At 50.6% G+C, this 12,291-nt stretch overlaps 1 protein-coding gene across 1 annotated transcript; it reads right to left on the bottom strand.

The window, feature by feature from the left end:
• On the bottom strand, positions 786–9,558 carry CCDC105 (coiled-coil domain containing 105). Its single transcript, XM_018051748.1, has 7 exons — positions 8,820–9,558; positions 6,893–6,997; positions 2,688–2,886; positions 2,339–2,505; positions 2,089–2,184; positions 1,886–1,999; positions 786–1,154 (listed from the first exon to the last, which is right to left on the bottom strand). Exons 1-7 carry the CDS (start codon positions 9,387–9,389, stop codon positions 903–905), a joined length of 1,503 nt encoding a protein of 500 aa, XP_017907237.1. The 5' UTR covers positions 9,390–9,558; the 3' UTR covers positions 786–902.

The following is a 12,291-nucleotide window of genomic DNA, read 5'->3' as shown; positions in this document are numbered from 1 at the left end:
TTCCGGCCTGGAATATTCCATGGACTATACAGTCCATGGGGTCACAAAGAGCTGGGCACGACTGAGTGACTTTCACTTTATGGAGTTGCTTGGGGTCTGGGAAAATAAACAGCTCCACTAGAGAGAGCTCCAGGGGAGGAAGTTATATCCCTGTATGTGTGTTTTGTCAATAAAGGGAGAATCCCAGCTCTGCTTAGAGAGCAAGCTGTAGAGTCAGGTATTAAAATTCCAGTTCTTCTAATGACTAGCTGTGTGACCTCTGGCATTTGCTTAACCTCATTGTGCTTCACTTTCATCAAGTGTAGAATGGGAATAATAATTCATCTGCAGTTAAGGATGTTTTATATACAGTCACCATTCTCCCATCCCCTTACAACAAGCCTCCGAAGTTAATGCTACAATTCTACATTTTACAGGCTGGAGACACTGGGGCCAGAGACAAGTAGTGACTTGGCTAAGGCCACATAATCTGAAATTGGGGAGCCGGGATTTGAATTCCCAAAATACAGTGGCCAAATCCATCCTATCATAATAACTTACAGGATGCATAGCCTATAACGTGTTGTAGATTAAGTGATCAGCTGGCTCAGATGGTAAAAACTGTGTGCAAAGCAGGAGACCCATGTTCCATCCGTGGGCCAGGAAGACCCCCAACCCACTCAAGTACTCTGGCCTGGGAGATCCGATGGACAGAGGAACATGGCTGGCTACAGTCGATAGGGTCGCGAGACTTGGACTCAACTTAGCGACTAAACAACCATCACCACCACAAGCCTAATAAGTGGTAATTATGCATTCTCGTTTTTAATTATAATTCTGCTAGAGGGCGCTCTGAGGGCGAAGGGGGTCAGGAGAGAGGGAGGGCCACTGGGCTGAGGCCTGCTGGGGCAGGGGTGCGCCTGTCACTTGGCGGCAGCGGAGGTGGACTCCACGCGCGGCGGCGTGCGTGGGTCCCAGTCATTAACCAGGCGCTGCGCTTGCTCGTAGCACACGTGCGGGTGCCGCTGGCGGAGGCGCAGGCGCACCACACTGTAGTCCACGTCGTGTCCGATCTTCTTGCAGTTGAAGCTCCAGGTGAGGTTCTTGCGCATGGCGAGCAGCTCATCCAGGTTCTTTTCCACGTGCGAAATGTGGCGCTGCAGCTTGTCAGTGCCCTGGACACAAGGAGGAGTGGTGTTGGGAGACAGGTGAGCCAGAGCGTGATGCTATCTAGGATGGGCGGGCACACCTGGGCCAGGTATGCGTGTAAAAGACGACAGCTGAAGAGGGGATGGGCCTCAGGTTGGAGGGGCGCACATCTGAGTCAGGTGAGTGTGTGGAAGGACCCTGCCTGGGTAGGAGCACACTTAGGAGGGGAGAGCCTACAGTGGGGTTGGGGGTTACACATTTGGGCCTGAATGTACCTGGAAAGAACCTGTGACAGGGCATGTATGAAGAAGGGGATGCTCATGAAGGTGAGGGGAGGGGCAGACCTTGGATAGAAGTAGGGCAGAGATTGGGGGAACTTATTTGAGATGGGTGTGAGTATTGAGCTTCTCAGGGTGTCTCAGTGGTAAAGAATCCACCGGCCAATGCAAGAGACGCAGGATACCCGGGTTCCATCCTTGGGTTGGGAAGATCCCCTGGAGGAGGAAATGGCAACCCACTCCAGTATTCTCGTCTGGAAAATTCCATGAACAGAGGAGCCTGGTGGGCTGCACCCATGGGGTAGCAGAGTTGGACTCTGCTGAGCACGCTGCACATGTGGGTATTGAAGGCATCCTGCTGGGGGCGAGGGGAGCTGAAGGACTCACAGACCTGGGTCAGGTGTCTCACCTGGGCTGTGTGCTTGAGAAAGGAGTCTTACCAGGGCAGGGCCTGGTGGGAGGGACTGAGAGGCGCTTACCTGGGCAAGGCGTGTGGCCTCTGGAAGTTGGGTGCCCACATGTCTCTGATACATGCGAACCAGAGGTCTGTCCAGTTTCTCTCGAGTCTCCAGGTAACTTTTGGACAGAGGACCCTGGCGGAGTGAGGTATGCAGAGCCATGAGGTTTGACTTCCCGGACGTCCCTGGCCGCATCCCCCGCAGACCCTTTCCCCCAAACTTACCTTGATGAGGCCGCGGGTGATGTACATCTCCTGGTTGAATTTTGTGCACCGGTGAATCGTTCCCCTCATGAGTCCTAAGGTCATGTTCAGTCTATCCTAGGTGGGTGGGAGCACAGCGCGGAATCACACCGGCTCCCTGTCCCCTCTCTGCCTACGTCCCTCCGCCGCGCCCTGCCCTCCCCCACCCACCCCGCATACTATAGCATTCTAGACTCCAGCCGCCAACTAGGAGTGGCGCGAGCGGGCGCACCTTCAGCTCCAAGGTCTCGCGCATTTTCTGCGCTAGCGAGGCGCACACGCGGTCGCTTATCTGCTGCTGTTGCACTCGGATGTCCTCCTCGTTCTTTGCCATATCTAGCAAAGTGTCCTTGGACTCCATTAACAGTCGCTTGGCTTCATACAGCGCCGTGGCGCACTCTGCAGGAGTCGGGGGGAGGGGGGCGGGGAAGTTGTGTGTATGCATGTTAGGCACTCGGTCATGGCCGACTGTTTGCGACCCCATGGAGTGTAGCCAGCCAAGCTCCTCTGGCCGTGAAGTGGGGGAGCAGTTGGGCATCAAGGGTACCCACTGTACTGGACTCATTTCTGCGTGGTTTTACCTGGGGTATAGGTGCCCACAGGGTCTGGAGGCGGGGTTTTCAGGCCCTGAGTGCGCGGAGTGGGGACTCGGGAGATGTTCACCCAAGAGTGGCGGCCTGCCTGCTCCAGAACCTTGTCCAGTGGCTGGTTCATTAGCTCCACAGCTTGGAGCCTCTCCTTACAGCAGAAGACCAGAGCGTCACGACAGGAGGCCAGAGTCTGGGAGCGAGGAAGGAGAAGCAGAGAAGGTCAATTGTAAGCTGGGAGATAGGGGGAAGTGACTGAAAATGCGACTTCCCGGGTGGCTCAGTGGTAAAGAATCCACTTGCCAATGCAGGAAATGCTTGTTTGATCCCTGGGTTGGAAAGATCCCCTGGAGAAGGAAATGACAACCCACTCTTGCCTGGAAAATCCATGGACAGAGGAGCCTGATGGGTTTAGTCCATGGAGCTGAAGAAGAGTTGAATGTGACTTAATGATTGAACAACAACAAACAAAAGTTCTCTAGCCAGGGACTGAACCTGCATCTCCTGCTTAACCACTGGACCACCAGGGAAGTCTCAATCTTTTTTTAATTTTTTTTGAATAAAACTGTATTAGAACATGGCCATGCTCATACATGTACGTATTGTTTCTGGCTATTTATCACTTCATGGGAAATAGATGGGGAAACAGTGGAAACAGTGTCAGACTTTATTTTTTGGGGCTCCAGAATCACTGCAGATGGTGACTGCAGCCATGAAATTAAAAGACACTTACTCCTTGGAAGAAAAGTTATGACCAACCTAGATAGCATATTCAAAAGCAGAGATATTACTTTGCCGACTAAGGTCCATCTAGTCAAGGCTATGGTTTTTCCTGTGGTCATGTATGGATGTGAGAGTTGGACTGTGAAGAAGGCTGAGCACCGAAGAATTGATGCTTTTGAACTGTGGTGTTAGAGAAGACTCTTGAGAGTCCCTTGGACTGCAAGGAGATCCAACCAGTCCATTTTAAAGGAGATCAGCCCTGGGATTTCTTTGGAGAGAATGATGCTAAAGCTGAAACTCCAGTACTTTGGCCACCTCATGCAGAGTTGACTCATTGGAAAAGACTATGATGCTGGAAGGGATTGGGGGCAGGAGGACAAGGGGATGACAGAGGATGAGATGGCTGGATGGCATCACTGACTCAATGGACGTGAGTCTGAGTGAACTCCGGGAGTTGGTGATGGACAGGGAGGCCTGGCATGCTGCGATTCATGGGGTCACAAAGAGTCGGACACTACTGAGTGACTGAACTGAACTGAACTGAAGTAGATCTGTGTCCATTAAAGGATCAGTTCAGTTCAGTCGCTCAGTTGTGTCCAACTCTTTGCGACCCCATGAATCGCAGCACGCCAGGCCTCCTTGTCCATCACCAACTCCTGGAGTTCACTCAGACTTGCGTCCATCGAGTCAGTGATGCCATCCAGCCATCTCATCCTCTGTCATCCCCTTCTTCTCCTGCCCCCAATGCCTCTCAGCATCAAAGTCTTTTGCAATGAGTCAACTCTTCGCATGAGGTGGCCAAAGTACTGGAGTGTTTGTTTAGAGTGATCTGATGAAGAAAGAAATATTGATGATGTAGCAGAAGGGGGAGGAGGTGGGTATAGTAGGTAGATGGAATTATAGGGTTGGTAGAGGAAAAATGAGAGAAATTCTCTTCTGTGGTTTCCATGCATTGGGGTCATTCTTTGAAAATGAAGAAAGAGCAGGGAGTTGGACAGATATGAAGGAAGAGAAGGTATGAAATATCTTGCACAGTGGGACAGCAAGTCTTCCAGAGACACCTGTGAGATTTCTGGGAACCCTCTTACTGTCAATTTGAGATTTAAGTTCATGATTTTAAGTTGAAAGGGCTTCTCTGGTGGCTTAGTGGTGAAGAGCCCACCTGCAGTGCAAGAGATGTGGTTCAATCCCTTAGGAAGATCCCCTGGAGAAGAAAATGACAACCCACTCCAGTATTCTTGCATGGGAAGTCCTATGGACAGAGGAGCCTGGCGGGCTACAGTCCATGGGGTTGTCATAAAAAGAGTCGGACCCAATTTAGTGACTAAACAACAACACAACAACACTTTCTTGCGTTTCCATCTGTTTGTCTTTTCCCACCTCCCTATTTCATTTTCTCTCTTGCAAGCCCTTCCCTACCAGGGCCACCTTCAGGATCTTCTTCCTTGTCTATTTCAGACTTACTTGAAGGATTTTTCAGGATCACCAGATTTAAAGGAATATGGCAGCAGCCTGGAGGTACAATATTGTTGTTTTTCAGTCCCCCAGTCATGTCTGACTCTTTGCGACCCCATAGACTGTAACACACCAGGCCTCCCTGTCCCTCACCATCTCCTGAACTTTGCCCAAATTCATGTTCTTTGGAGCCTGGCAGGCTACAGTCCATGGGGTCACTGAGTCGGATGCGAGGAGTGACTAAGTACACACAGCACGTGTCCATTGCATCGGAGGTGTAATAGGTTAAATGCAACTAAGGTTCAGCACCACGGACAGTGGCGCACCAGCTCCTAACTCCACCCACTTTCTCTCAACTCCACCCATCTAACCCTGGCTGGTCCCTTATTTGAATGACCCTTTAATGTGAATTCCTCGAGGGCAAGGCCTGTTCACAACTGCCAAACGCAGTGCCTGGGACACCAGGGTATTGGATTAATATTTGTCAAATGGATAAATCACAAGTGCATACAGGTTCTTTGAAACCTACTTTCATGTCTCCATTAGTGATGTCATAAAGAAATCCTTGTTGCAAGAGTGAAGGATGCAGTAAGAGACCATCTCTGAATGGAGCTGATAAAGATGAGCACATAGTACAGAGAAAAGAGCTCAAGACACCTGAGTTGAAACATGAAGTTCTCACACTTCTGAGTCCATATATAAAGGAAATCAGGACCTTGAAGGGAAATAACTCTCATGTACATTTGAGCATCATTCATCAGCTGAGACATAGAAACAATCTAAATGTCTGTTGACAGATGAATGGATAAAGAAAAGGTGATATTATATATATATATAAAATATAGTAATTATCAGTAGTAGCAATAGTGAAAGTCGCTTAGTCATGTCTGACTCTTTGTGACCCCTTCAGTCCATGGAATTCTCTAGGTCAGAATACTGGAGTGGGTAGCCTTTCCCTTCTCCAGAGGATCTTCCCGACCCAGGAATTGAACGGGGGTCTCCTGAATTGCAGGCAGATTCTTTACCAACTGAACTATCAGGGAAGCCAATTAGTAGTAGCAGTATTTTTATATTAATACAATTACTATACTAATAATGGTACTATATAGTGGGACTTGCCTGCTGGTCCAGGATTAAGAATTCATCTGCCAATGTATAGGACATGGGTTCCATTCCCGATCTGGGAAGATCCCACCTGAAGTGGGGCTGAGCCCTTGTGCTGCAGTTCCTGGACCTTTGGGCCACAATGGCTGAAGCCTGTGAACCTAGAGCCTGTGCTCTGCAGCAAGAGAAGCCACAGCAATGAGAAGCCCGTGCACCACAACTAGAGAGTAGCCCCACTCACTGCAGCTTGAGAAAGACTTTGTGCAGCAACAAGATTTAAAATAGTAAATTGTACCTCTCTAAATCTGGAGGGGAAAAGATACACCTGAACTGAAACCACAGCCTCACCACTGGCTTGCTCCATACCTTGGGTGAGGTCACAAATTTCTGAGTCTCGAATTTCCCATCTCTAATCAGAATCATCATTTCTGTTTCACAGGAGGGTTTTAAGGACTTAACAACAGGACAGGGCGTGGCACAGAGGGGCGTGCTTAGTCACTCAGTCACGTCTGACTCTTTGCAACTGCATGGACTATAGCCCACCAGGCTTCTCTGTCTGTGGGATTCTCCAGACAAGAATACTGGAGTGGGTTGCCATTCCCTTCTCCAGAGAATCTTCCCAACCCAGGGATGGAACCTGTTTCTCCTGCATCACAGGTGGATTCTTTACCATCTGAGCCACCAGGGCACAGAGGTGAAGGGTGTTCATTGTTATTTTGAGGCCCAATTTCATCTCTCAGAGCTTCAGTCTTTCCATTTCCTAAAGTGGAAATACATTGACTGTCAGGTCAGGGTGGGACGGGTGTGTGGCTTGAAGGATTTGCTGTTGCTACAATCCCCAAGGTTAAAGCTGTTTGCCCAGTAGGCAGCCAACGGTCCCCTCCAGTCCCCTTAACCTGGCCCCAGATGTCCCAAACCTTGAGCAGGGCCTCTGATTTTTCCATATCAATCTCCATCTTCCTTTTCATGCTCCTTAGCTCCTCTTTTTCCCAGGTAAGCATACTGTCAGCTTTGTCAGAGATCTGGAAAACAAGGAGAGAATTTTTCACACCCGTGGGAGAGGGCTGGCAGGGAAAGCTCTTTTTCTAGAATAGTACAGAGTTTGCCAACCTCCTAAACCCTGGGTTTGGGGAATGGGGTTGGGGGCATCTCATGCTTTGGGGATCTCACTCTCTGAGAAGCATTTACTCTTTTAGGAAGCTCTCACCAGGGCTTCTCTGTGGCTCAGATGGTAAAGAATCCACCTATGACGCAGGAGACCCAAGTTAGATCCCTGGGTCGGGAAGATCTCCTGGAGAAGGGAATGGCAACCCACTCCAGTATTCTTGCCTAGAGAATTCCATGCAGAGGAGCCTGGTGAGCTACAGTCCACAGAGTCCTAAAGAGTTGGACACGACTGGGTGACTAACTCTTTCACTTGGGGAGGTCTTACCCTCTAGAGAAAAGGGCCAGGGGCTTCTTCCTTTTACAGATGGGAGCCCAGTGAGCTGGGATGGAGATGACTTAACTTGGGGGGAGGTTGTCATTGCTCTTTGGGCCTGAGGGGGCTCCCCCTTCCTTGGTGATGGTCTTATTCTCTCTCCCAAGCTACAAGTGGAGGAGTCTCATAGTGATGATGGGGTTTGCCCTTTAGAGGGCTTATTGTCTGGATTTGGGGGCTGGGACTTGGAAACCCACCCTATGGGTTGGGGGGTGTCTCATCTCTCCCCAGGGAGGCTGGAATATTGTCCCCTTTGGGGATGGCTGTTGAGGATTTCACTTTAGCGGGAGGATTTTTACCAGGGCTGGGAGTAGGGGGTCTCACTCTTTCCCCTTGGCTAGGGGTTTAGCTCCCAGGTGCAGTCTAAGGAGTCTGAAGGTCTCAGTCTTTAGGAAGAACCTGTCCCTCTCCTAATTCTAACCCTAACCCCTGTGAGGCTGGGATGGGGTTCTCATTCCCTGAGACTGGGGGGTGTTTTTGGTGCATGCATGTTCAGTTATGTCAGACTCCTTGAGATGCTATGAACGGCAGCCCACCAGGCTCCTCTGTCCATGGGATTTTTCAGGCAAGAATATTGAAGTGGGTTGCCATTTCCTCCCCCAGGGATCTTCCTGACTGTGGGATGGAACCCGTGTCTCTCCTGCATTGGTAGGTGGATTCTTTACCACTGAGCCACCTGGGAAGCCTGGGGGAGGGGGGAGTTGGTTGGGGTTTAAAAAAATATTATGGGGAGAATTTTATCTCTTGGGACTAGAACATCACCCACCACTCAGCTGGGGGCTTCTTGTGTGTTTTCAGTGGGGTTGAGGGGTTGGGGAGGGTCTCATGCATGGGGGAGAGTTTCCCCCTCTTGTCTAGGCTGGGAGTGCTATATTTTACTCTTTGGTAAATCTAGCTTCTTGTCTGACTCAAGGGTCCCACCTTCTCTCCCTAGCAGGGAGACTGAGAGATAGGTATCTCCCTCTGGGAGCAAAGTTTCCCTGGTGATTCAGATGGTAAACAATCTGCCTGCCATGCAGGAGACCTCGGTTTGATCCTGGGGTGGGGAAGACCTCTGGAGGAGGGCATGGCTACCCATTCCAGAATTCTTGCCTGGAGAATCCCATGGACAGACGAGCCTGGCGGGCTACAGTCCATGGACTGGAGAAAGAGCTGGACACGACAGGATTAACACTTCTGGGGCAAGGGGGCGTTTGGGAGGATCTCTGTCTCTGGGGCTGGGAACCAAGGCACCTCATCTTGGGGGTGGAGTTGGGCCTGTGATGGGGGAGTGTTTCCTCTCTAGGGTGGATTTTGCCCAGTCTGCTCATCTGGGAGCAGAGGCCTGAGTCTTTGCGGCTGGGCTGGGGCGGGGGTGGTCCCACCGTCTCAGATTTGGGTCGGTAGCCCCGCAGCTTGATGCTCTGCTGGTTAATCAGCAGTGCTTTGCGCACTTCGCTGAGTCTGTGGTCCGTAGCCTCGCGCTGGCGCTGCAGCAGCCGCAGCTGCCCATTGATCTGGTGCTGCGCGCGGCCAAGGCGGGCGGCGGTGAGGCGCGCCCCGCGAGCGTGAGCTTGCACCACCTCGGCGGTCTGCAGGGCCCGCGCGTCACGGTGCATGGGCAGCGGCAGGCGGGCGTGCCAGGCAGGTGGCTTCATCTTGCTCTTCCACAGCGTAACGCCCTCGCCCGGCGGTGGCTTCTCCGTGGTGCTGCCCCCTTTGAGCATCTCCACGCGGAAGCGCCAGGGCAGAATGTAGGCGGCCCGGCAGAGGTGGTGCGCCACGTGTGGGTCCCGCACACTGTCGTTGGGTTGCCACATGGTCACCGCCTCTTGCCCGCAGCGGTCGGTCAGCTGGTGTGCCTCCTCTGCCAAGGCCCTGGTCGCCTCGCGCCATGCTGGATGCCCAACACGCGTGTCCTGGCTGTGCTCCACCGGGGGTATCAACACGGGCATGCTCCCTGTTTGGTGTCCTGGCCTGGCCTGAGATCCTTGCCTGGAGGGGCAGGGACCCCCCTCAACGACATGCAAACTCCTTCCTGGCCTGAGAAGTTTGTGAAACAGAACACTCTTGACTATGACGACCGTGCCAACGGCATAGGCGGAGTTCCAACAGTGGGGGAGGGGAAAGGCTACAGTGACGGAGGGGATGGAGTCTTTGGTTTGGAGCTGGGCAGAGGCAGCTTGGAATCCTGGCTCCTTGAGAAAGGTTCTACCTTATCGAGCCCACCTCTCCCTGTTGCCCTTTACCCTTTTACCTTCTTATCCAGGAACATGGATGAGGCTTCTTCCACCTCCGTTGTTCAGTCGCCAAGTTGTGTCCGACTCTTTGTGACCCCATGAACTGTGACCCCACAGGCTTCTCTGTGACCCCAGGCTTCTCTGTCTATCACTGTCTCTCTGAGTTTGCTCAAACTCATGTCCATTGAGTCAGTGATGCCATCCAAACATCTTCAGCTCTGAGGACGGTGCTAAGGTTTCTCCCACTTCAGACCTTTGGATTTGTTGTTCCTTCTGTGTGGCATACTCCTTTCCACCTTCTTCCCATGGTTGGCTCTTTTTCAGTCTTCAGAACCCAGTTTCAGCTCTCAATCAATCTATTTAGGTTGTGCTAGGTGTGTGTTGCTGCACGTGGCCTTTTCTCTAGTTGTAGAGAGAAGGGGGTTCCTCTTCCGGATGGCGCGTGGGCTTCTCATTGTGGTGGCTTCTCTCGTTGTGGAGCACAGGCGCTAGGCTCCAGTAGTTGCTGCACTTGGACTCAATAGTTGTGGCTCACAGGCCGTAGAGCAGGGGCTCAGTAGTTGTGGCTCAGGAGCTTAGCTGCTCCGAGGCATGTGGAATCTTCCCGGACCAGGGATTGAACCTGTGTCCCCCTGCAGTGGCAGGTGGATTCTTACCCACTGGACCACCAGGGAAGTCCAGAACCCAGCTTTAATGTCACTGTCTTAAAGGAGGCTTTCCTTAGTGCAGTGTCTAAGACCTACTCTCTCCTATCACTCAGGAGTTTTAGTAAGCCACAGAAAAGGAAAAGATGGTTTCACAGTCAGAATCATGGCAAAAGACATACAGAACAAAGGCATACAATGGCTCTGAGGGACACCGTGGCTACTATTGCAGAAATCTCAGCTGTTGGTTGACTGTCCCCAGAATGGCACCACTACTACAGCCAGTGACCAAGTCAGTTCTCTACAGCACCTGCTTTTTTGCCCCTTTAGTTCTTAGGGTCCAAGGTGGCTGTGTCTAATTGCCTAAGCCATGGCATGCCTGGACTGCAAAGGAAGCTAGGAAAATTGACTCATGGCTGAACTTCCTGTTTCTATGGCGGAAGGAGGACTTTGTTTCCCACTAGGACCATATGATGTGGAATTCCTCCAACATAGGAAGCCCGTTGGAGTCTGGGGAAGAAGAAGAGACAACTGCCTGCAACCCCTCCCCCATAATTCTCCATCACATCACCTTTTTTTTCCCCCCCTTCAGGCCGTGGCATCTTTACCTGGGCAACTGATAGGTACCTCAAACTCAACAGGTCCAAAACCACATTGTTTTTAATTAAAAAATTTTTTAATTGGAGGATAATTGCTTTACAATGTTGGGTTGGTTTCTGCCATACAACAATGTGAATTAGCCACAAGTATACATATGTCCCCTCTCACTGAACCTCCCTCCGACTCCTACCTTATCCCACCCCTGCAGATTGTCACAGAGCACCAGGCTGAGCTCCCTGTTGTTATACAGCAACCTCCCACTGGCTATTTATTTGCATTTGGTAAGGTACATGTTGCAAAGCTACCCTCTCAATTTGTCCCACCCTCTCTCCCCTCCCACACACAAGTCTGTTTCCTATGTCTGCATCTCTATTTCTGTTCCTGCCCTGCAAATAGGTTCATCAGTGCTATTTTGCTAGATTCCCTATAAATGTGTTACTATACAATATTTTTTTTTCTCTTTCTGACTTCCTTCACTCTAAGGTGGCTTTAGGTTCACCACCTCACTAGAACTGATTCAAATGAATTCCTTTTATAGCTGAGTAATATTCCACTGTGTATATATACCACATCTTCTTTATCCATTTATCTGTTGATGCACATCTAGGTTGCTTCCATGTCCTAGCTACTCTAAACAGTGCTGCTGAGACAGGGGCAAGATCAAAGCCCCCAATTAAAGTCACAAGCTTTTGCTTTCCCTCCTGTTATTTTGTTTTAACAGTTGTAGCTCATCAATCACCGCTTTTGCCTCTGTGATCTTGCTTGCTTGTTGCATCCATGGGAACTTGGGCTACTTGGGGGAGGGGAGGGACCTGAGCTGTTTGAGTGGGAACTTTACGGTGTATAGAAGATACCCAGAACAAAGCTGGGGCACTCAGCCTTTGGAGATGACTCTGCTGGCCAGCACAGGTACTGAATAAAACCCTGCTGTTTTGCATCTTTGAATGCCACTTATCTTCTTCCACTGCCACGGTTTCTATAACACTGCAATGAACATTGAGGTACATGTGTCTTTTTGAATGATCAAAACCACACGTTTGATGAACATTTCTGATCTTTTTCCTCTGCTAGTGTTCCTTGACTTGGTACTTGCCCACTATCCACCCCAGTTGCTCATGTTAAAAACTTAGTAAGCTTCCTTACTTTTTTTGTGTCCACATGCAATCCACCAACAGGTTTTGCCTGTCCTACCTTCAAAACTTATCTCCTATATGATTATTTTTTCTCCATTGCTACCAGCAGCATTCTTATTCTCACTCACCACCATTCTCACTCACTGGGTCTCCCTGCCTCCCCGCCTTGCCTTCCTAAATTCATTCTCCACACCGCAGTCAGCACTCTGTTTTAAACTAGAGCCCATCTGTTGTTGTTTA

This window comes from Capra hircus, chromosome 7 (genome assembly GCF_001704415.2).
Source record: "Capra hircus breed San Clemente chromosome 7, ASM170441v1, whole genome shotgun sequence".
NCBI classification, from domain to species: Eukaryota; Metazoa; Chordata; class Mammalia; order Artiodactyla; family Bovidae; genus Capra; species Capra hircus.
The sequence above is the reverse complement of the archived record's forward strand: the minus strand, read 5'-3'. Positions and strand labels throughout refer to the sequence as shown.